Source organism: Papio anubis, chromosome 18 (assembly GCF_008728515.1).
Source record: "Papio anubis isolate 15944 chromosome 18, Panubis1.0, whole genome shotgun sequence".
Lineage (NCBI taxonomy): Eukaryota > Metazoa > Chordata > Mammalia > Primates > Cercopithecidae > Papio > Papio anubis.
In genome coordinates this window covers 5,510,003-5,534,298 of record NC_044993.1, presented here as the reverse complement: position 1 = coordinate 5,534,298, position 24,296 = coordinate 5,510,003, and the positions used below count along the sequence as shown (strand labels likewise).

The 24,296-nt window shown below is 49.8% G+C and overlaps 1 protein-coding gene across 3 annotated transcripts in view; it reads right to left on the bottom strand.

Moving 5' to 3' along the window:
- The window catches only part of MEAK7 (MTOR associated protein, eak-7 homolog), a 148,231-nt gene that overhangs the window by 11,114 nt on the left and 112,821 nt on the right, over window positions 1-24,296 (bottom strand). For 2 of the 3 annotated variants that reach the window (XM_031658051.1, XM_031658052.1), the window contains exons 5-6: window positions 9,799-9,976; window positions 6,823-7,053 (exon numbers count right to left, since the gene is read on the bottom strand). In XM_031658051.1, coding sequence (XP_031513911.1) covers window positions 6,823-7,053; window positions 9,799-9,976 — 409 coding nt within the window. Of the gene's footprint in view, window positions 1-6,822; window positions 7,054-9,798; window positions 9,977-17,059; window positions 17,480-24,296 lie in introns of those variants that run through there. The other variant, XM_003917254.5, reaches the window with a different exon arrangement.

The window sequence follows — 24,296 nt, the reverse complement described above, 5'->3', positions numbered from 1 at the left end:
AGTTTCTTTATTGAACCCCAAAGGTATAAACAGACCAGTTCCTCTCAGCTCTTAAGCTCCTTGCTTTTCTACTGTTACCTGATTTTCTTTTGTCTAAAAAAGTTATTACTACACAGCTACTCTTTAATGAAACCAAAAGTTGGTTCATTGAAAAGATCAACAAAAATCTGAAGAACCTTTAGCTAGACTAACAGAAAAAAGGGAAACAGCTCAAATTACTCAAATCGAAATGGAAGTGGGGGCTGGGCGTGGTGGCGCATGCCTGTCATCCCTCCACTTTGGGAGGCCGAGGCGAGTGGATCACTTCAGGTCAGGAGTTCGAGACCAGCCTGGCCAACGTGGTAAAACCCTGTCTCTACTAAAAATATAAAAATTAACTTGGGGAGGCCAAGGAGGGTGGATCACTTCAGGTCAGGAGGTCGTGACCAGCCTGGCCAACATAATGAGACCCCATATCTACTAAAAATGCAAAAAGTAGCCAGGCATGGTGGCACACACCTGTAATCCCACCTACGTGGGATGCTGAGGCAGGAGAATCACTTGAGCCTGGGAGGTGGAAGTTGCAGTGAGCTGAGATCGTGCCACTGCATTCCAGCCTAGGCAACAGAGCGAGACCCTGTCTTTAAAAATATAAAATAGGGCAGGGCACGGTGGCTCACACCTGGTATCCCAGCACTTTGGGAGGCCGAGGTGGGTGGATCGCCTGAGGTTGGGAGTTCAAGACCAGCCTGACCAACATGCAGAAGCCCCATTTCTACTAAAAACACAAAATTAGCTGGATGTGGTGGCACATGCCTGTGATCCCAGCTACTTGGGAGGCTGAGGCAGGAGAATCACTTGAACCCAGAAGGCAGAGGTTGCCGTGAGCCAAGATCACACCACTGCACTCCAGCCTGGGCAACAAGAGTGAAACTCCATCTCAAAATAAATAAAATAAAATAAAAATAAGTAATCAAATAAAATATATACAAAAATTAGCCAGGTGTGGTGGTGGGAGCCTGTAATCCCAGCTGCTCAGGAGACTGAGGCAGGAGGAATCTCTTGAACCTAGGAGGCAGAAGTTGCAGTGAGCCAAGATTGTGCCACTGCACTCCAGTCTGGGTGACAGAGCAAGACTGTGTCTCAAAACACACACAAACACACAGAAAGAAAAAAAGAAAAAGAAAAGAAATAAAAGTGGGGGCCGGGCACAGTGGCTCACGCCAGTAATCCTAGCACTTTGGGAGGCCAAGGCAGGCGAACTGCCTGAGCTCAGGAGTTTGAAACCAGCCTGGCCAACATGGTGAAACCCCATCTCTACTAAAAACACAAAAATAGCTGTGCATGGTGGCACACGCCTGTGGTCGCAGCTACGTGGGAGGCTGAGGAAGGAGAATCTCTTGAACCTAGGAGGCGACAATTACAGCGAGTTCAAATCACACCACTGCACTCCAGCCTGGGCAACAGAGCAAGACCCCGTCGCCCAGACAACAACAAAAAAAGATGATTTCTGGAAAAAAAACTTTTTGTGATCAAATTGGCTGTAATTAAAAGGAAATTATTTATAAGTCTTTCTAGAAATTAGGCTTAGATATTAAAAATACACTATCACACTAAATAATTTGTTAAAACAAGATTCTTTTAAGATACTGATTAATAAAATCACAAGACGTTTTAATTTTTTTAACCCAAAAGTTGAACTTTTACCGCATCTTGCCGTTTTCTCTTTGAGAAGACCTGAGATAATAACTCCCTCCTTCAACTTTTTCGTCAGCTCCTGAACTTTTTTCCCCTCAAGTTCTAACTGCTGTTGTGGCCTGATGCCAAAAATGTTTTCCTCTTAAAAATCCAAAAGAAATGTTTTCTTCTAATGTAACATTTTGTGCTCTTGACCTTTTAAAATATGTCTAAATTGTTCTATGAAACTGAAAACCTTTATGACCCAGGACACACTCTTTCTATGTCTGATTAATTCAAGTACCATTTTCATTCGTTTTGCAGGTTACCTAGACTGCCTCCCTATAGGGCAAAGCAATCACACCACAGCAGGCTTTTGTTTTTGTTTTGTGCCTTTAGGTAACTGGTCTAACACACATTTTTTGTTTGTTTGTTTTTGAGATGGAGTCTCACTCTGTCGCCCAGGCTGGAGTACAGTGGTGCTACCTCAGCTCACTGCAACCTCCGCCTCCCAGGTTCAAACGATTCTCCTGCCTCAGCCTCCTGAGTAGCTGGGACTACAGGCATGTGCCACCACACCCAGCTAATTCTTATAATTTTTAGTAGAGACGGAGTTTCACCATATTGGCCAGGCTGGTCTCAAATTCCTGACCTTGTGATCCGCCCACCTTGGCCTCCCAAAGTGCTGGGATTATAGGCACGAGCCACCACCCCTGGCCAGATTTTATGAGTGTGTATGTGTGTGTCTCTGTGTGTGTGTGTGTATGTGTGTTTTTGAGACGAGTCTCGCTCTGTCGCCCGGGCTGGAGTGCGGTGGCGCGATCTCCGCCCACTGCAAGCTCCGCCTCCGGGTTCCCGCCATTCTCCTGCCTCAGTCTCCCGAGTAGCTGGGACTACAGGCGCCCGCCACCACGCCCGGCTAGTTTTTTTTTTTTTTTGTATTTTTAGTAGAGACGGGGTTTCACCGTGTTAGCCAGGCTGGTCTTGATCTCCTGACCTCGTGATCTGCCCGCCTCGGCCTCCCAAAGTGCTGGGATTACAGGCGTGAGCCACTGCGCCCGGCCCAGATTTTACGTTTTATTGAAATATTTCCCATCCCATTATTAAGTTATTTGCTTAGAAAACAGATTTAAATGGCTGGGCACAGTGGCTCATGCCTGTAATCCCAGCACTTTGGGAGGCCGAGGCAGGGGGGGTTCACGAGGTCAGGAGATCGAGACCATCCTGGCTAACATGGTGAAACCTCATCTCTACTAAAAGTACAAAAAATTAGCCGGGTGTGGTGGCGGGCACCTGTAGTCCCAGTCACTCGGGAGAATGAGGCGGGAGAATGAGGCAGGAGAATGGCGTGAACCGGGCAGGCGGAGCTTGCAGAGAGCCAAGATCGCACCACCGCACTCCAGCCTGGGCGACGGAGCGAGACTCTGTCTCAGAAAAAAAAGAAAATTGATTTAAATTTTTTAAATTAAGGTTAGCATATCCATGTAACATTTTGTATTGCTTTTAAAGTCCTTCTACTGTTAAGTCACAGGGCTGTGATTCCTAGGGCTAAAAGAAACTTGAATCCTGCTAAATCTTCAACAGCGAAAACAATTAAAGCCTCATCTTCACATCCAGGAAAAGATGACAATCAAACTGTGTTCACAAGACACAGGGCCAGAAATTAAAAATATTTAACCTCTGTATGCCCAGGAACTATTGTGGAAGAGGTGGATGTGTGAGATTGTAAGGGCTGATTTTGAGAGAGAAAATTAGTTCAGAGGTTCTCTGTAAATTAAACATTAATATCAAACAGACACTGATCCGACACCAGCATCTGGGTCCTTGTGTCAGATTAACAAGGTTTTCTTGGAGCATAATCCACTTTTTAATTTAAAGAATTATAAAAGGTTATAAAAGGGTTTATACAAATTGTATCTTATGGTCAAAATGATTAAAATTTAATAGATTTGTTTATAAGACTTGACAGAGATTTAAGTGGCCTCGTACTGTCTTTATTAGGGCTTATTGTTTGAGAAATTAAATCTCCTCTCTCAAAAAAAAAAGGTTTTTAGCCTTTTTTTTCAAAACCTTTGAGTTAGCACTTTGACTAAATGACTTATTTTACAATGACCTGTGATCTTATTTTGTGATATCAAGTGTTTTATTTTATTTATTTTTTGGAGACAGAGTCTCACTCTGTCACCCAGGCTGTAGTACAGTGGCACAATCTTGGCTCATTGCAACCTCCACCTCTTGAGTTCAAGCAATTCTCCTGCCTCAGCCTCCTGAGTAGCTGGGACTACAGATGCGTGCCACCATGCCCAGCTAATTTTTGTATTTTTAGTAGAGACGGGGTTTCACCATGTTAGCCAGGCTGGTCTTGAACTCTTGACCTCAGATAATCCACCTGCCTCGGCCTCCAAAAGTGCTGGGATTACAGGCATGAGTCACTGCGCCCGGCCTATATCAAGTGTTTTAAACTTCTGATATTTGACAAACTTTCCAGAATCAAATTCAAAATTCAGTCCTTTTGACCTCGATTATTGTTTTGATGTTAGATCCCTTGAGCTCCAAGGGAGACATATTGGGCTTACTTGGTATAATACAATCTTACAGGAAGCACTGTCAAATATGAAATGGTGTTTAATCATCTTTAGACCATATTTATGTAAGTGTGTTATTAGTATATGTTCCAAAATTGTATGAGATTCCTGTGATTCTGATGTGTCTTAGTATATGTTATCAATAGTAACTGCTATTATGTAAAGTTGTTGTGTGCCACAGAAGTACCCAAATTTCCTTGTCAATTGTGTCTTTAACCATGGCTGTCCTAAGACTTTTGACATCCACAATTGTTGTTTTACTTTGATCCTTTTATAGGGAAGTTTATAATCAGCTATAGAACTCTGAAGAGTACTCTTAAATATCAGTTCTGATAACTTTAGAAATTGTGCTGTTGGAATAGAAAGGAAAACTTCTAGGACTCATAGGAGGCTGATGTATTCCTGAGGATTGCTGATCCAATATCAAGCAAGCAAGAAGTTAATTGCATGGGCTGAACTAACAGAAGACTGAAATATCTTTTACGACATTTTGTTTACAATATTAGGTGTTTTTTTCAGTCAAGAAAACTTTCTCTTTTAAGCTATTTACAGTTTTTAACAATCAAAGTATACTCTAGTGAGCAAAATTTAAAACATAATCCCTTTCTACCTAATTTCTCCAAAATTTGGAAACTATTTGTGAGTATTCTTAATTTATGGCAATATAATTATTTGCATACATTCAATAAGAATCTATTTTCTTTTACAACAGGACATAATTGGAGACACTGGTTATTTCACGAAGGCTTTGACTGGAACAGCATTTTCAGATTACCTTGAGAAAATAAAGCTGACCTATAGAGCTGATAAAAGCCACTGGACAAACTGGCCTCACACTTTGTCCTTTCCAGGGTCCTGACCTGTGGTAAGTAAAGGATGTCACTTTCTGACAGACCTAAATACTCCAAGTTTTCTTGGAACCTCAAAGAGAGAGGAATTCACCCAAGTCACATGGGTATCTATAGGTACAGATGCATTATTGGCTAGGCTTGGGGCTTTTAGAAAGGTCTAATCTAAAAAAAAAGAAATAAAAAAATAAAAATGTCTAATCTCAGATTCCTTAAGAAAAAGTTCTAGCAAAGATAATTTAAATAGAGAGAGTAAGTGCCTATATGGCAAATCATTACTCTTGCTGTATGTTATGCAAATAATCAAGCTAAGTATAAGACTAAAACTTGTTTTATAAACAAGTTGGTCCTACTATGATTTTGTCTTTAATATACGTGGGGAACTGGAGAAAAATGTTTCAAAATAAACCATAGTACACCTGTTATTAGATTCTAGCCTTGTCCAGTGTTTTTCAATTTTTATTATTTTCTACAATTTGGAACGAATCCTAAAATTTTTTCCTGGCTACAAGTCTTTAAAATAATGTTTCAACCTTTTTCCTTCTTTCTTTTCCCTTTTTCCCCCATTTTTCTGATTTGAAAGATTTTTGAAAGACAAAGGAGGGAAAAAATAAAAGCTCAGGACTCCAATTCACTCTGCCAAAGGGAAAAATTAAGCTAAAAGCTGAGTCATGCAAGAAACTCTCTTTCCTTTTGTTCCTAAGCAGACAAAAAGGTTTAGGCCGGGCGCGGTGGCTCAAGCCTGTAATCCCAGCACTTTGGGAGGCCGAGACGGGCGGATCACGAGGTCAGGAGATCGAGACCATCCTGGCTAACACGGTGAAACCCCGTCTCTACTAAAAAATACAAAAAACTAGCTGGGCGAGGTGGCGGGCGCCTGTAGTCCCAGCTACTCGGGAGGCTGAGGCAGGAGAATGGCGTAAACCCAGGAGGCGGAGCTTGCAGTGAGCTGAGATCCGGCCACTGCACTCCAGCCTGGGCGGCAGAGCGAGACTCTGTCTCAAAAAAAAAAAAAAAAAAAAAGGTTTAAAGTCTCCACAGGTGGCCAACGTGGTGGCGCACACCTGTAATTCCACCACTTTGGGAGGCCGAAGCCGGCAGACCACCTAAGCTCAGGAGTTTGAGACCAACCTGGCCAACATGGTGAAACCTCATCTCTACTAAAAATGCAAAAATCAGCCAGGCATGGTGGTGTGCGCCTGTAGTCCCAGCTACTAAGGAGGCTGAGGCAGGAGAATCACTTGAACCTGAGAGGCGGAAGTTGCAGTGAGCTGAGATCACACCACTCAACTCCGGCCTGGGTGACAGATCAAGACTCCATTTCAAAAAATAAATAAAATCAAATCTCCACAGGTAGTGACTATGCTCACCTGATCGTATGTAAAGTGCTGATTTACTGAATGCAAGACAAACACACATTGACTATTCCCCTCACTGCTCCCTTCCTCTTACAAAATGTGGATTCAGTAATGGGACCAGACCCTCCCCTCTTTCCCCTACAGCCTGCTTTTCCCCTTTAAGTCCTGAAACCCTCAAAATCATCTTTGGAGAAAGGCACAGGTCTCTCTCCCAGGTATGCCCTTAACCCGGGCAAAATACACTTCAATTAATTGAGACCCATCTCAGATACTTTTTGGTTTACTCCTCTGTCTGCCATGTCACTGGCCTCCATCTCCCACTGATGGTCACCAAGACTGCTGAGGAGGCTGCAAAGGGCCTCACGGCCTCACTACCTTTTGGACTTCTCTGGCCTTCACGGGACCTTCTGTGGCAGAAATCATTTTCATAATCATGAGACTCTTCTCCTCGGAGTTTCCTTTCAACAGGTGGGACATGGATGCTGTGAACTGCTCCTGGGACACATTCTCACTGGGTCCCTTCGCCTTCCCTGTCAGGTCGACCCTCCGCATGCCATCGTACAGCCTGGTGACCATCTCCAGGGGAACAGCTTCCCCGACATGGTTCTGCCGGGGACAAGCAGAGAAAATGGTTAGACAGTGCACGAGTTGAACTTGGTAACTAGGAGTTATTAAATTATTTTAGGCAGAGAGGAAAAGGGATGCTTGGGAAGTTTTCATTTTTTAAAGCATCTCTGGAAAAAGTTTCTTGTAAAGCCCCAGCTCTTAGAGCCAGGCTGGCAACCTTTGATATGCAAATGCAGTCCATTAGAAACTGGGTCCACCCAACATGGTAATTCCCACGGCCTTCCTGCCCTTTCCCCACATGTTCCTGGCAACATGGCCACCTCCACATATCCCCATGTGTGTAGAACATCCAGGGCGCCCTGCATTTACACATTAAAAGGCTAGGGTGGAAGGGCCAGCTTTTTCATGGGCTACGTGAATGACATACCTGGTCAAACCAATCCCCAGACCTATGCAAATCAGACATCACCTCCTTCAACCTCTGAGTATATACCTGGCTGGTGTCCACCGCGCTTGAGGACCTCTTCTTTTGGCTCTGGAGCCGCCCCTCCCTCTGTCTCTGTACAGGGGAGCCTCTTCCTTCTGCCTTCTCCTTCCTTCTTGCCTATTAAACTCTCTGCTCCTTAAAGCCACTCCACGTGTGTCCATGTCATTTTATCTAAACTGGCATGAGGACCAAGAACCTTGGTGTTCTTCCACTCACTGGGAGCCGTATCGGTAGTATCACAGGAAAATAGGTAGTCGGCCAAGACCAGCCTTGGCCACTTCACAATGCTGCTGTCAGCTACCAAATACTCCTGCATCACCAGGATGCAGGATGTTCTCTCACCTAAGGGCCTCACACCACCTAAGCATCCTGGGTGTGGCTCACCTTGGCCATCAGACCCTCCCACAATCTGCTACCATCCTGCCTCCAAACCCTCCTGTCTCGTCATTCCTGCCTCTGGCCACCATCTGAGCTTCACTCTGCTTTGAAAATCATCTTCATTCTAGATTCTAGCAGCTGCCATTTGCATGTCGGAATTTATTAACACGTGTAACATATGTCTGTATACAGCTAATTTGGTCTCTGTATTAGGGGTTTCCAAATATACCAGCTTTTACTTCCTGTCCATGTTCCTTGGGCTCAATATGCATTTTTCATTCATTTTTATTTCAATTTTAAATTTAGGGTTTTTTTGTTTTGTTTTGTTTTGTTTTGAGACAGGGTCTCCCTCTGTCACCCAGGATGGAGTGTGGTGGCTCAATCACAGCTCACTGGAGCCTCTACCTCCGAGGCTCAATTGATCCGCCTACCTCAGCCTCCTGAATGGCTGAGACTACAGGCACATGCCACCACGCTCACTAATTTTTGTATTTTTTGTAGAGATGGGGTCTTGCAGTATTGCCCAGGCTGGTCCCAAACTCCTGGGCTCAAGTGATACTCCTGCCTTGGCCTCCCAAAGTGCTGGGATTTCAGGCATGAGCTACCGTACCCAGCAAATTTAATTCTTAATGCCTGGACGATAACATTCTAATGAAATATTGTTTTCCTTTTTGGCTCTTGCATCAAATCTGCTTTGGTCCTGGATTTACAACTAAATGGAGAGAGCGAGCAAATCACAAGCCAATCACATCCTGCACAGCAGGGTCTGCGAGCTGGACTCTCCTGTAACAACCAGCTGGGTGGACACTGCTTATTCCAGGATCAATATTCTGCAGCTCTTCGAAGGCAGGCCTCTGCCCTCGCCACTCAAAAAGAGCACTCCTATTTCTGTCAGTGTCTGCAAAGTTCTACTGGAAAAGCTACCTCTCATCCTTTCCTCAAGGAAACTTCATTCCATCACCAAGGTCTTCTGATCAACTCTTAACTGTATGTATCTGAACATTAACACCCACTCTACAGTGCAGTCTGAAATGGGCCTGGTTGATTCTGCTTGTCCCCACAGGCCTCCCGGGGCGCTTCTCATCTAGTGGCGCTGCACACACGCATGCACACACATGCACAACACATGCACACACATGCACAACACATGCACACACAACCACACAGCTGTGACCTAGATAACCTCCCTGGCCAGTTTCCTCATCTGCTCCCACGCTGCACATTCTAGAAGAGGAAGGAGGCTGCTAGGATGGCTGCCTGGACTCGCAGGAAGATGAGCTGACGGTATCTCCTTGTCAGCGTGGGCAAAAACATGGGCAGATGGGCAGTTTTAACTCCCCGCAAGACGAGCCTTGAATCTAAAATGTCATGATTTCGTTAGGAATATCATAAAATTCCTAGCCATCGAACACATACACATTCTAGAGGCACAGGTGCACCTGACATGTCATGGTTCCCGGACCAACGAGTCCACGAGGGCAGACCCGTCACCCAGTCTGCCTCCCCGTCTCTGGGAGGGCAGTTAGGAGGCACATGGCTCAAGAGACACAGGAGGTAGGCTATCTCCCTGATGTTCATCTCAAGTTAGAAATGTCCCCAAAACATCGCGTCAATCATTCATCATCTACTCCAGGTTCTTTTCTTTAGCACCGATAAGAGACTATTGATTTCCAAAAGCGGAGGGATGCGTTTAGACACTGCCTATGGCTATTTTCACACAGTAACAGCAGAGCAGAGGAGCTGCAACAGAGACCACATAGCTCACAAAGCCAAAACTTACTGGCCCTTTACAGAAAAGGAACTTTTTAGTGTTGCCATCCGTCGCATTACAAAAACAAGAAAGCAGATTCTGGCCTGAGGGCCACAGTCTGCAGACCCCTGCTCCCAACTAAACACGAACCACTGGTTGTTACTCTTGCCTGTAGTGCCTTCAGAGAAAAGGATTTGGAGGAGACATTCGGACTGTTTTTATCCGATGACAGAGCATCAAACAATCGATCAATCTCTGCCTGTTCCTCAGGAAGAAACCGTGAACAAAAGCTCTGCCCCACATGGCTTCCGCTGTTCCCCATCTGTTCTGGTATCTGGCAGAATTCTCTGCAGAAGGAAAAGACACAACGTTAGAAAAATCAAAATTTAATGATCACAGAAAATAAATGTTGATAATGACATGGTCAAGTTAATATATATTGATTTAGCCACGAAATGCAGCCAAAACACATCAGAGCTACATAATATTGGTTTTGGGTTCTGTTTTTGTTTTGTGTTGCTGAGGTGGGATCTCACTCTGCTGACAAGGCTGGAGTGTAGTGGTGCCATTACAGCTCCCTGCAGCCTCAACCGCCTGGGCTCAGGCAATCCTCCCCACTCAGCCTCCTGAATAGCTAGGACTACAGGACCACACCATGACGCCTGGCTAATTTTTTTTTTGTCTTCTGTAGAGATGGGGTCTTGTTACGTTGCCCAGGCTGGTCTCTAGCTTCTGGCCTTAAGTGATTCTCCTGCCTCAGCCTCCCAGTGTTGGGATTAGAGACATGAACCACCATGCCTGGCTAATATTGTTTCAAGGTGGCAGAAATTAATAGCTGATACAAATAAAGCTGGAAAAACCCATCCTGATGCCCATGACCTACTGAAACACATCCGTAATTGTCAAAAAGTCTGGGTTTGAGAACATACTGCCCAAGTTAATATAATCAGAGGCAGAACAAAAAATCTGTATTTTAATCAATCTAAATATTCATTCTTTAAAACCAGAGTTGGAAAAGATATATCAAAGGCTGAACAATCACACGTATTTGATTAACTCACCTTGAGAATACTGCTACACACTAGTTGGGAAGTTTTTCCTTTGTGATCCTGGCTCTGCCTCCTCTTAGCTGTCTAGTCTTGGGCAAGTTACTAAAACGCTCTCTGCTTCAGTTTCCCCAGTTGTAAGCAGGAGAAGTCACAGCCCAGCCTCAGAAGATTGCCATGATTATCAACCAAGTCAACCAAAGCAAAGGGCCGAGACCTCCCCGGCACTGAGCGTGCCTGTATGATCCTAGCCCACGAGCCTCATGCGTCTGAGGCGCTGGAGGAGCATTAACAGAGACTGGCACCGACATCAGGTGACCTGGGGCCTTGTTCACTGTCACAAACCTCATTAAAGGAGTAAGTCAAGCACCAGTACATCGGGGGATTCAAACAAAAAAGCATGGTTAGAAATGACAACAAAATCTCTCAAGAGGTAAAAGGTGCTGTGACTTAATTCCTGGCCCTGGACTTTTTCCCAGAAACCCAGTGTCAATGAGACTGCTGGAGAGACAACCACCTTCTCCCGCACAGGCACCTTGACAAACAAAGTCACTGCAACAGTAAATTATCCCCCAAGGTATTTAGCCAAAGGGGGAAAGGCCATGCTACTAGGGTGGGGCATGAGTCATGGTCCGCACCAACACCTGAAATTCAAACCCTCAAGGGATAACAGGGTACAGTCAAGATCTTTTTCTTTTCATTGATATGACATTCACATAACATAAAATTAACTGTTGTAAAGTGTACAGTGGTATTTAGCACATTCACAATATGGTGCAACCCTCACAGTTCAAAAACATTTCCATCACCCTCAGAGGAAACCCTGTGCATGAGCAATTCCCTCTCATTCCTCCCTCCCACATGCCCTGGTCATCACCCATCTACTTTCTGTCCCAGTGCATTTCTGTATTCTGGGTGTTCCATAAATTAGAAATTATATGGCCGGGCGCGGTGGCTCACACCTGTAATCCTAGCACTTTGGGAGGCCAAGGCAAGAGAATCACTCGAGCCCAGGAGTTTAAGACCAGCCTGAGCAACATAGCAAGACCTCACCTCTACTAAAAATGTAAAAATTAGCCAGGCACAGTGGCATGTGCTTACAGTCCCAGCTGCTCTAAAGGCTGAGGTGGGAGGATCGCGTGAGCACAGGAGGCCAAGGCTGTAGTGAGCTATGATCGTGCCACTGCACTCCAGCCTGGGTAAAAGGGCAAGACCCCATCTCTAAAAAAATAATAAATGGAATTATATGATATGTGGCCCTTTATGATTGTCTCCTTTCATTTAGCATCACGTTTTTGAGGCCCACCTACGTTGTGGCGTGGGTCAGCATTCCACTTTTTATGGCTGATGAGTATTTCGTTGTATGGACGGACCACATTTTGCCTGTCAATCATGAGCTGATAGACGCCGGGGCTGTTTCCACCTTCTGGCTATTATGAATAGTGCTGCAATGAACATCTGAGTACCTCAGTCCCTCTGTTCCAATTTTCAGTGTCGACACCTAGAGGTGGACTTGCTGGGTCACTTGGTAATTCTATGTTTAACATTGTGAGGGGCCGCCAGAGTGCTCCCCACTTTATATTCCCATCAGCAAACATGAGCTTCCAGTCTCACCACACCCCCACTAAAGCGAGTTATTTCTCCGCCTTTTATATGACAGCCATCCTTGCAGCGCATGGGCGTTCGACAGGCCTCACTGCGCACGTGCCCCCTGCACAGGAAGTCTCCAGTGGGGGGCTCCTTGGAAGGGGATGGAGGTGCACTTTGCAGAGACAGGCTGGAAACAGGGGCTTACCCGACCCTGTTTGGGGCTCTCATCCATGCCCCATCTGATCTCACCGCTTCTACTGCTCAACTTTCGCAGCAGGAGGAGAGCCCAGAAGGAAAACCTCCAGCCGGGAAGCAACGTCCAGCGGCAAAGGGCTGTCCCCAGCTCCAAGACAGAGGGCCTGCGCCGGCTGACCCAGCTCCCAGACAGAGGGGCCACGCCGGCTGACCCAGCTCCCAGACAGAGGGCCTGCGCCGGCTGACCCAGCTCCGAGACAGAGGGGCTGCACCGGCTGACCCAACTCCCAGACAGAGGGCCTGCGCCGGCTGACCCAGCTCCCAGACAGAGGGGCCGCGCTGGCTGAGTCTGGGCGCTGCAAGGACACAGCCCAAGCAGCCAAAACAAAGCAGACCCACCCTCTGCTTCAACTCTAAGAGGCTGCAAGGTGGGCCACACCACCTCCTGAAGTCAGGAGTTCCAAACGAGGTTGGCCAACGACGTGAAATCCCGTCTCCACTAAAAATACAAAAAATTAGCCAGGCGTGGTGCTGTGCACCTGTAATCCCAGCTACTTGGAAGGCTGAGGCAGGAGAATTGGTTGAACCCAGGTGGCGGAAGATGCAGTGAGCCGAGATCACGCCACTGCACACCAGCCTGGGCGGCGAGTGAGACTCGTCTCAAAAAAAAAGAGAGAGAGGAAACAGAGACAAGGGCATGGGGACGGATGTGGCCTGGGGATATAACAAGAAGAGTCAAGAGTGGAAAAGGTCCCAAAGGTCATATTCCAGCTGGGTCTTCAGAGACTCACAGGTGGCTCACCAGGAAGTGGGAACAGCATGCAAGGGGCACAGGCAAGAGCATGGGGAGATGAGGGAGGAACTCGGGGCACGTGGGGGAGGGCAGCAGAGGGTTGCAGCGGAAGGGGGCCCTGGCCTGACTCCACACCCAGCCCCTCACTTCCATCCCACTGCAACTCCCCCTTTCCGCCAGAAACAGGCTCCCCCACTGTGGTCGGAGAACAGTAGCAGGGTGCAGCCTGGCCAGCCCCCACCGTCCCCAGACGGCCGGGAGAAAGGTGCAGGGCTGGGCAAGTGCCAACAGGCAGGACGGGAGCCCAGAAATGCACAGAAGCGGTGCAAACCAGGGCAGGCCCAGGAGATGACAGGAAAGGCTTGGACACAGAGCCAGGCTGGCAACGCCAGTTTTTCAAGCAGGAGAGAGGAGGGTGTGTGAGAGCCCCCCAGTAGGAACCCCAGGGCTGGTGCCAGTGAGGTGGGAAGGTGGGCAGCCCCTAAGAACACAGCGCTGTCCCTGGCACTGCCATTCTTAGTGCCTGCAGAGTGCTGGTGAAGGGACACATCTCAGAATGGCTCAAGGACAGCCTGTCTCCTTTGAGAGCCCTGTGCCAGGCAAGATAAAGAAATGGCAATGGTTGGCCGGTCACAGTGGCTCACGCCTGTAATCCCAGCACTTTGGGAGGCCGAGGCGGGCAGATTACCTGGGGTCGGGAGTTTGAGATCAGTCTGACCAACATGGAGAAACCCCATCTCTACTAAAAATACAAAATTAGCCAGGTGTGGTGGCACATGCCTATAATTCCAGCTACTCAGGAGGCTGAGGCAGGAGAATCGCTTGAACCCGGGAGGCAGAGTTTGCAGCGAGTCGAGATCGTGCCATTGCACACCAGCCTGGACAACTGCATCTCAAAAAAAAAAGAAAAGAAAAGAAAAAAGAAAAAAAGAAATGGCAATGATACAAAGTGTTCCACAGTTCATGCATTCTCGCGCCTCAATCTCTTTCATCAGGCCAGACATCTAATTAATTTGGAGGAGGACATGAAGGCCTTTAATGCATTCTCTCTCTAAATCCAAGTTCCTGAGCTTTCAGTCCCTGGCAAGTTTTCTTGGTGTCATGGGACTTTCAGAGTACACCTTGGTACATGGGGTGGCCTCTTCCCTGCCAAGTTGTGTATAACACAACCCTACATTGGCCACGAGACTTCTGTGGGTTCCCTTGTATCAAGTTCTCCTAAAGGACAAGGCACGCCGGGCGCAGTGGCTCACGTGTAATCCCAGCACTTTGGGAAGCCAAGGTGGGTGGATCACCTGAGGCTGGGAGTTCGAGACTAGCCTGACCAACATGGAGAAACCCCATCTCTACTAAAAATACAAAATTAGCCGGGTGTGGTGGTGCATGCCTGTAATCCCAGCTACTTGGGAGGCTGAGGCAGGAGAATCACTTGAACCCGGGGGCGGAGGTTGTGGGGAGCTGAGATCATGCCATTGCACTGCAGCCTGGGCAACAAGAGTGAAACACTGTCTCAAAAGGAAAAAAAAAGGACAATGCACACTGATGCTGAGAGCGCACGTCAAGGTTGCTTATACCAGTGGAGCTCAACTGGGGGCAGTTTTGTCCCCCAGGGGACATTTGGCAATGACTGGAAAAGCATGTGGTTGTCACAACTGGGGAGGGGAGTGCCGCTGGCATCTAGCAGGCAGAGGCCAGGTATGCTGCTAAAAATCCTACAGTGCACAGGATGGCCTCACAACAAGGAAGTGTCCGTGTCAGACATCAGTAGGGATAAAGGTAAGAAAACCTGGCTTCTGAGGATGTGGGGCAGTGGAACAAAATGGAAGCCAGGTGCAGTGGCTCAAGCCTATAATCCCAGAACTTTGGGAGGATCATTTGAGGCCAGGAATTTGAGACCAGCCTGGGCAACACAGTGAGACTTCGTCTCTGCCAAAAATACAAAACTTAGCCAGGTGTGGTGGCGTGTGCCTGTAGTGTCAGCTATTCAGGAGGCTGAGGTGGGAAGATCCTTGAACCCGGAGGCAGAGGTTGCAGTGAGCCAAGATGACAACACTGCACTCCAGCCTAAGTGACAGAGAGAGACCCTGTCTCAAAAAAATAAAAACAAAAGTCTCAGCAGCCCATAATAATAAGTGACAAAGATTTTTTGTTTGACCAGACCTTAGTCAGGCTCCTAGGCCCATCTGTGTCCTTCTGTGTAACATCTGGCTTTAGCAAAAAAAAAAAAAACCACCCATCCTTGATATTTGATCACCATTATCTGTTCACTTGCAATCTAACCAGGTTTAAAGCTTAGGTCAGGGATATCCAATCTTTCAGCTTCCCTGGGGCACACTGGAAGAACTGTCTTGGGCCACACATAAAACCCACTAACACTAATGATAACTGATAAGCTCATGTATCCACATATATGGCAAAAAAAATCTCATGTTTTAAGAAAGCTTATGAATTTGAGATGGGTGTCATTCAAAGCTGTCTTGGGCCACATACGGCCCACAGGTTGGACGAGCTCGCTCTAGGCGATGTCCGATCACCCCGGCCTGCCTTCAGTAAGAATCTGTTAGGTCAGCTTACCCAGAATCCACCTTACCGCCCTGATGTTTCCTTAGTCATTTTCCATCCACCGATCCCGACCCTGCTCCCTGGTTTCCCACTTGCCCATGCTATACTCAGAGCTGAGCCCAATCTCTCTCCTTCACTACAAAATCCCATTGCTGTGGTCCCTACACCCATTGCAATGGTCTCGAATAATTAATGTGCTTTTAATAAGCATCATTAAGTAATTTATTTAACATAAGATTGAGAAGATTAAATACGGTAACCCAGGGCATTTGATCTGCTTACTGGAGGTCAGAGACAGAATAATGGGCCCAAGACAACAGAGAATGGCTCCTTGAGTTCTTGTCTTGGAACAAGAGAAACTGCCCCGCTCGGAAGGAACAGAAGGTTGCTGTGCCTCCGTGATGGAGGGGTGGACAAGGGCCGATTGTCTGCAGGATGGCCCCCATGGTTCCCTCTAGTATCCTAGGAGTGGCTCAGTCACCTCCTGCTCACAGCTTCTCCAACAGGCTGTTACATGGCTGCTTCCCACCCTGCCTCCCAAGCCCCAACTCTCTACTCCAAGGGCCCCGCATCTCTAGAGCCACACAAGGGGCCCTCTGTACCCCTACAAGCTGGGGAGATTCCAACTGCCTCATCAGGACAGGCTTCAAAGTCCTGCCTGTGTCTCAGAGCCCAGAGGCTCTTGTGCAAAGGGGCAGCTCGAGTCTGGGCAAGGAGTTCCAGTGGGCCAGAAGGCGACTTGTACTGCGCAGGCCACCTACAAGACCTGGGAACAGTTATTAGCTCACCGTCCTGGAAAAGCCCAGACGGGTGTGGTCAGAATACAAGAAGGAAGACACTCTCCACACACACTTCAGTGTCTGCCCCAGACTGGTCTCCTCTGCGGAGGCACCGCTCCCTTTCCACGTCTACACAGGCTCTGAATCCCCTTCAACACGGCTGGCCTTGACCCTTGGGGAGACACCTCCCCACCCTCTTACCTTGACCACATGAATAGCAGGAGGTGCAGGGTGATTCTGATCCCCCCAGGAGACCCTCCCTCCATCCTTCCCAGCTGTCCCTACCCCTCACCTCCCTGCAGCCTTCACCTCTCCCTCCCCAGACCCGATGGCCTGGAGAGGCGTGGAGGCCAGGGAGGGGCAGGGCCCAGGCCTACTCTGGACCCGCTCGCTGCTCCAGTCCCCACCTCAGCTGGGCCTGTGCCTCTGGGTCAGCTCACCGCGGCCCTCAGCCCAGGTACCTACCCTGCCGGGCTTCCTGGTGCTGTCCTGTCTGGTCCGATCCAGCAGCCCACGGGTTCCTCTCAGGAGCCGCCCCTTCCCCGTTGCCAGGCAACACTGCTGAGGGGCAGTCATTTGCCCCAATCGTGGAAGCAGAGGTGTGGGGCGGAACCCAATGGAGGAGTCAGCCAATGGAGACGCACCTCACAGGGAATGGGCCGAACCTGGTGGGTGCGGCGAGGAGGCGGGGCCGCGGTCTGCGGGAGGAGCCCCTGCAGGCCCTAGAATCCGGTCCAGCTGCGTGCTTACCCAGGCGCCGCCTGGAGAGGGTGGCCGATGACTCAGGCCCGGCAGCGCCTAGGGCCAGCAGTGGTACCTGGGGAGAAGGGGTGTCTGGGCTGGGCGCTGGAGCGGAGCAGCCAGCGTGTGGGAGATCCTGGAGGAGAGGCTGAGCTTGGGGGTGAAGACACCCCGGGGGAGTAGAGTGGCCCACGTGGACACAGCCGAGAGGAGGCGGGACTCTCCCCTGCAGAGGCCTCCACAGTACAGCCTCATGGGCCCCAGGCAACTGCCCCCCCCCCCCCCCGACTCCCCGGCCTGCTGGTCCTGGCCTGGAGCCTTGGGACCGCCTCCGCTCGGGCCTCCCCTCTGCCGGCTGCCCCTGCCTCACTCTTCCCTGGCACCACGTCCTTCCCGGCAGCCATCAGGCGCCAGCTCCACAGCCTGGCTAAACAGACTCCCTCCACCCCACGTGCCCCGCTTCAGCCGGTCCCTCTTCACTCCAAGACGTCTGAACCTGTCACCCTACTTCTTCAGCTCGTTCCTTCCCAAACCCTCCGAAACCTGGTCCTGGGGGCCTGGTCACTACATCCAAGGGGCGCTTTGGGTCCCCGCAGGCAGCATTTGGCGCTTGGTGATCGTGCTCTTAGATCTCTCTCGTGGGCACCCCGGCACCCATTCCTGGCCCTGGCTCGCTCGCTGTCGCTAGTGGTCTTCCCTGGGCCCTTCTGGCCTCTGCTCTGGAGTTTCTCGGCTTCTCTCTACTCTCTCCACCCCACGCATCCTCCCTGGAGACCACCTTCCTGCAGATTCAGCTCCCACATGTCCGCGGTACCGGCTCCCTCCCCTGCACGACCTGCTGGTTTTCCAGCCTGGAAAACTGTGCACTTATCAGGTATCTCGCCCGCCAGCACCGCGCACTTATCAGGTATCTGCACGAGGCTGTTTCACCAGGGCCTCAAAACTCAGCCTCTTTCCTCCAGAACTGAGTTTACCTCCTGCCTCGGTGCATCATCTCCCCTTCTACAGCCTGAGTCAGAGACCCGGAGTCACTGTGGACGCAGCCTCCCCACTCTCTCTCCCCATGTCTGAGTGCTCACATCTGACTTCTAGGATGTACCCTCCATCCGCCCGCTCCCCTCCACGTCCCCAGGACTCCCAGGCTGGAGGGCAGTAATGGCCTCCTTCCTTCCTGCAGCTCATCCCCCACAGTGGGACTATAAAAATCCACCTGGTGAGGCAGGCAGACTGCTTGAGCTCAGGAGTTGGAGACCAGCCTGGGTAACATGACAAAACCCCATCCCTACAAAAAAACTAGCTGGGTGGGGTAGTGCGTACCTGTAGTCCCAGCTACTCAAGAGACTGAGGAGGGAGGATCGCGTGACCCTGGAAGGTTGAGACTGCAGTGAACTGTGACTGTGCCACTGCATTCCAGCCTGGGTGACAGTGAGGCCCTTTTCTTAAAACCGCAACAACAAAAATCCAACTGACCACTCATCAAGCTGGAATAACAGGCTCAGATAAAACCAGCCGAAAAGTTAACAAGGAACCTTGGTTTTCAAGGACACGCTGCAGCAGTTATCGCATGTCACAAATCACCGATTTGCAAGAACTTTGCTATCTGAAATCCTATCAGTAAGAAGCAAACAGCCTGCTCCTCCCTGGAGGGTGTAAATCACTTTGATACGGAAGCAGCTTGGGTTTCCAACCTGGAGGAAGAGCCCCAAACAGTCCACTTCCGGGCTCAGTATTCCATAACTATCATGACCTGGGGGACCCCAAAAAAACAGGAGCCTCTTTGCAGACCAGGCCTGATGCTGCCTGCCTCCCACCTAGCCTTGTTCTGAGCCTGTCAGAAGCCTGCCTCATCTACACCTGTGATCCCAGCACTTTGGGAGGCAAAGGCGGGTGGATTACCTGAGGTCTGGAGTTCAAGACCAGCCTGGCCAACATGGTGAAACCCTGTCTCTACTAAAAATACAAAAATTAGCCAGGCATGGTGACAGGCACCTGTAATCCCAGCACTTCGGGAGGCTGAAGCGGGTGGATTACCTGAGGTCTGGAGTTCTAGACCAGCCTGGTAAAACCAGGTGAAACCCAGTCTCTTCTTAAAGTGCAAAATTAGCTGGGCATGGTGGTGGGTGCCGTAGTCCCAGCTACTCAGGAGGCTGAGGCAGGAGAATCACTCGAACCTGGAGGTGGAGGTTGTAGTGAGCTGAGATGGCACCACTGCACTCCAGCCTGGGCAACACGACAAGACTCAGTCTCAAAAAAAAAAAAAAAAAAAAAGGGCTGCCTCATCTAAACCTCACCTGAGCTCCACCCTTCTACAAGATCCTAGGAACACTCTCTTTACCTGTGTCCCTTGAGCTGCCCAGGTTCCCTGGGGCCACAGATGAACAGGCCTGACTGTCAGACTACGGGCTCCATGCTGGTGGTGTCAGGCTAGTTGGGCTGGCACAACTGTAAGACCACCGGGCAGCATTTGTCTCTACGGTTTGCAAATACCTACTGCACACCTACTACGTGCCAAGCGCTATGCCAGGCAGTGGTGACCCAGCACCAACAGCCTCTGACCTCCGCATGCTCCACCTCTAGCACTCAGTCCCCACTTGCCGAAGAAGTGGGGCATGACGGGTACATTGAGGGGAGAGGGATGGTTAGGGAGCAGGTGGCTGTGGATTAGATAAGGAAAAAAAATAAGGACATTGGAAGGGTTGAGGGTGAGGGTACCAGCAAAGCAAGAGGTGGGATTTAAAGATACAAACAGGAACCTCTAGGCTTGAAAATAACTCCGGGGCCATCTGAATATTTTCCTTTCTTGCGTCAAGGGTCTGCTGCCTTTCCAAGCCTTTTCATCAGAATCCAGCACCACCCTCCCAACACCACAGGAAGGGAGGCATTTTTCCCGTCATGAAAACAGTGGGCTTCAGAGAAGTGGCTTTTCCAGGGACACACAGCTAGAGTGCGGGGACTCAGGGCCCCAAGTCTGAGTTGGGGGCTCTTCCCGGTGCGGCACACTCGCTGCTGTGGAAGTAACTTGGTTTGATCAATCTGCGGCCATTTCTATGGAGTGGGAGGATGGAGCCTCTGGTTTTCAAAGACCTCATGGGGTCAGCCCTCAGTGGGCACTGTACTTGCAGGTGGAACCCAAGATGCCCCAGGGAAGAACTCACTTCAGTAATGAGAGTACGTACGGGCTGTCCTCCAGCCCATAGGTGCCAGTTGACAGGGACTCCATGAAGCCACTACACTGTAAGGTGATGGTGGCACAGGGCTTCATAGCTGCTGTGAGGAAGTGGTGGGGAAGAGTCTTTACCCTCTGCCTCCTCCCTCTCCCCCTCCAATAGGTGGCCGGCCTGGACCACCCCTGGCCTCCCACCTCCACGGCTGCCTCCCTCGCTGCCTGCTGCTCTCCAACTCAGTCACTAGAGTGACAGAAAATCACATTACCCCACTTCTGAAAGCCCTTCAAAGGCTTCTTGCCATGGTTCACAAGGTCTTGCCTAACTTCTAATCTCACCTGCCACCCGATTTCTAATCTCACTGGTGGGGGCAGGGGTGATCTCCCCGGCCCTTCTGCCAGCACTCAAGAGAAGCCTTTCTTTCTCACTCCTCCCTGGGTGGGGCACCGCCAGATTGTAGCCCGGCCCTACCCTTCTCACCTTCCAGGTTTGGGCTCACCACGAGCTCTGCCGGGAGGCCTGCCTCCACCACACTCAGGCCTCCCTGTCTGTCTGCTTCCTGCTTGCGCTTCCGTGATCGGCTTTTGTGGCCCTTGCTGCTCTCTGCCATTGTTTTATTTTGCTGTGTTTTTTCCTCTTCTCCCCCCCCCACACTCCTAGAATGCAGGCTCCTAGTAAATACACCTGCCAGCTTTGCCTTAATACAGAGCCAAGTGCCTGGCACCCGGTGGGTGCCAATAAATATCTGTTGCAAGAAGGAAAGGATAGGGTGGCCGCTTGCAGTGATGTCATTTTGACTCCAGCCTGATTATGCAACAGCAGCGCCAGCACCTGCCAAGAAGAGCTCCGCACTGAGCGTAGCCGTGCTCAGCCGGTGAATTCCAGCGAACGACTGGAAGGCTGGAGTCTCAGCCGGCCACCCTGATTCAGGGACACAGGATGACAGCACCTGTCGTGTGCCCATCCAGCTGTGCCAGCCTTTGGGGAGCTCCCTGGCTCCAACATCAGCTGATCAGGGCTGGATGGACTGCCTATCTGGGTGTCCTCACCTCCTGCCAACCAAATATCCTTTTTTTTTTTTTTTTTTTGGAGACAGAGTCTCACTCTGTCGCCCAGGCTGGAGTGCAGTGGTGCGATCTCAGCTTGCTGCAACCTACACCTCCCTGGTTCAAGTGATTCTTCTGCCTCAGCCTCCCAATTAGGTGGGATCACAGGCACCCGCCACCACACCCGGCTATTTTTTGTATTTTTAGTAGAGACGGGATTTCACCATATTGGCCAGGCTGGTCTCGAACTCCTGACCTCAGGTGATCTGCCTGCCTCGGCCTCCCAAAGTGCTGGGATTACAGGGGTGAGCCGCCGCGCCTGGCAGGATACCTCTTAGTGTTTAAACTGCAACAAAAATAGAAGGCATTCTGCCTGAGGGCAGCAGGCCTGGCTGGTGACAGTGCACAAGGTAGGGCCCCTCACCAAGAAATTGCTCTGACATCCGAGGCCGATGTCCCAGGAGAAGCAGCCCCACAGACTAACGCATCTAGAGCCAGGGTACCCCCAGCCCTGGATGCCAATGACACAAGAGTAGCCCTGGCTCTTCACCTCGGTTTCTTAGAGTTAGGTGCCTGTCATCTGCAGCCAAGGCGCCTGATGCCCAAGACACATGGGCCTTTAGACATGCAGGACTGGACCCTGTTTCCAGCCTTCACACCCCTGTACTTCCTGCACACATCAACCAGCTGTGCCTTTTTCAGTGCCATCCAAGGCAGTGGCATTTTTGACAGAGCAAGTTTTTTGTAGGCTGAGGCACACCAAGGATGGACTGCAGTGGTAGTCTCTCAGGTGCAGGCACTGGGGGCCCGCAGGAGCAAACAGGAGCCGATGTGCCAACCTAGGCAACATAGTGAGACCCCATCTCTACAAAAAATCAAAAACTTGGCTGGGTGTGGTATGGCACACCCGTAGTCCCAGCTACTCAGGGAGCTGAGGCAGGAGGATTGCTTGACCCTGGGAGGTCGAGGCTGCAGTGAACCGTGATTACACCACTGCACTCCAGCCTGGGCAGGAGAGTGAGATCCTGTAAAAAAGAAAAGAAAAGAAAAAAAAAGAAAAGAGAAAAGAAAAGAAAAGAAAAAAACGAAAAGAAAAGAAAAAAGACGAAACAAAATCCCCCAGAAAACCAAAGAAAACCACAGGAGCAAATGCAGAACGGCGCGGCGCCGTTTGAGAGCTACCGAGGTGGCGCCACCTCGTGGCCAAAGCCTCCAGAAACAGCCTACACTCCAATCTGCCCACCTGCCTGCTTGGAAAGTTACTGTGTTTCTGTTTTTGATGGAGTTTCGCTCTTGTTGCCCAGGCTGGAGCGCAATGGTGCAATCTCGGCTCACTGCAACCTCCACCTCCCAGGTTCAAGCGATTCTCCTGCCTCAGCGTCCCGAGTAGCTGGGATGACAGGCATGCACTACCACACCTGTCTAATCTTTGTATTTTTTAGTGGGGGGGGGGGGGGTTTCACCATGTTGGCCAGGCTGGTCTCGAACTCCTGACCTTAGGTGATCCACTCGCCTTAGCCTCCCAAAGTGCTGGGATTACAGGCATGAGTCACCACACCTGGCTATTCTCAGTTTTTTTTAAGTAAGAGATTTATATTACTTGACATTTTGCATATAAAGTGAGACTGTCTCTTTTAAAAATATACATCATGCTATTTCAACCAGCTGCTGCTCCCTGGGATGTCCATGGGCTGTCCAGCTGTCCCCTGGGCACCAGTTTCTGTTTTTTAATGCTGGCTTTGCGCATTGAACCTTCCTTGGCTCCCAGGGGTCCTGACCAGGCTAGTCCTGCCATCCACAGCAGTGCCTCTGCTAGCGACAGCCCTGCCCAATTTTCCAAGTCCACCTTTGACACCTCCACAGAAGGACTGAGCCACCACCAGACCCCCATTGTGGCTGAGCCTCCACTCTCTCTTCCCCATGCGCTCCTTGCCCTTGACTCCCCATCTCTGGAACTCCAAAGTTTGGGCTGCATGGGCCACCTTCTGGACCAGGCTGTTAGGAGGCCACCACCAAGCAGCAAACACAGGAGCAGCTGTGCCCCCGGAAGGCGCCACCAGCAGCCTCCAGCAGTACTCGATGGGGGAGCAACGATCCGTCTGTGCCGTGACCATGGAGCCGGGCGCCATGCTGGCCTGTCCAGCAGGGGAAGTCAGGTTCATTTTATTGAACTTATTCTCATTTTCAGTTTGAATGGCCACTTGTGGCAGGCAGTTATTGTATTGTGCAGTGCTTGCTGGACCACATGCAACATTTCAAAGTCAAAAATCAAAAATAAATGTACGGCCGGGCGCGGTGGCTCACACCTGTAATCCCAGCACTTTGGGAGGCCGAGGTGGGCGGATCACGAGGTCAGGAGATCGAGACCATTCTGGCTAACACGGTGAAACCCCATCTCTACTAAAAATGCAAAAAATTAGCCAGGCGTGGCGGCGGGCGCCTGTAGTCCCAGCTACTCAGGAGGCTGAGGCAGGAGAGTGACGTGAACCCGGGAGGCGGAGCTTGCAGTGAGCAGAGATCGCGCCACTGCACTCCAGCCTGGGTGCTGAGCGAGACTCTGTCTCAAAAATAAGTAAGTAAATAAATAAATAAATAAATAAATAAATAAATAAATAAATAAATAAATAAATGTATGGCTCACCCACTAGTATGGTTAACGTTTTTATTTTGTTTTTGAGACAGGGTCTTGTTCTATCGCCCAGTCTGCAGTACAGTGGTGCAATCACAGCTCAGCTCACTGCAACCTTGACC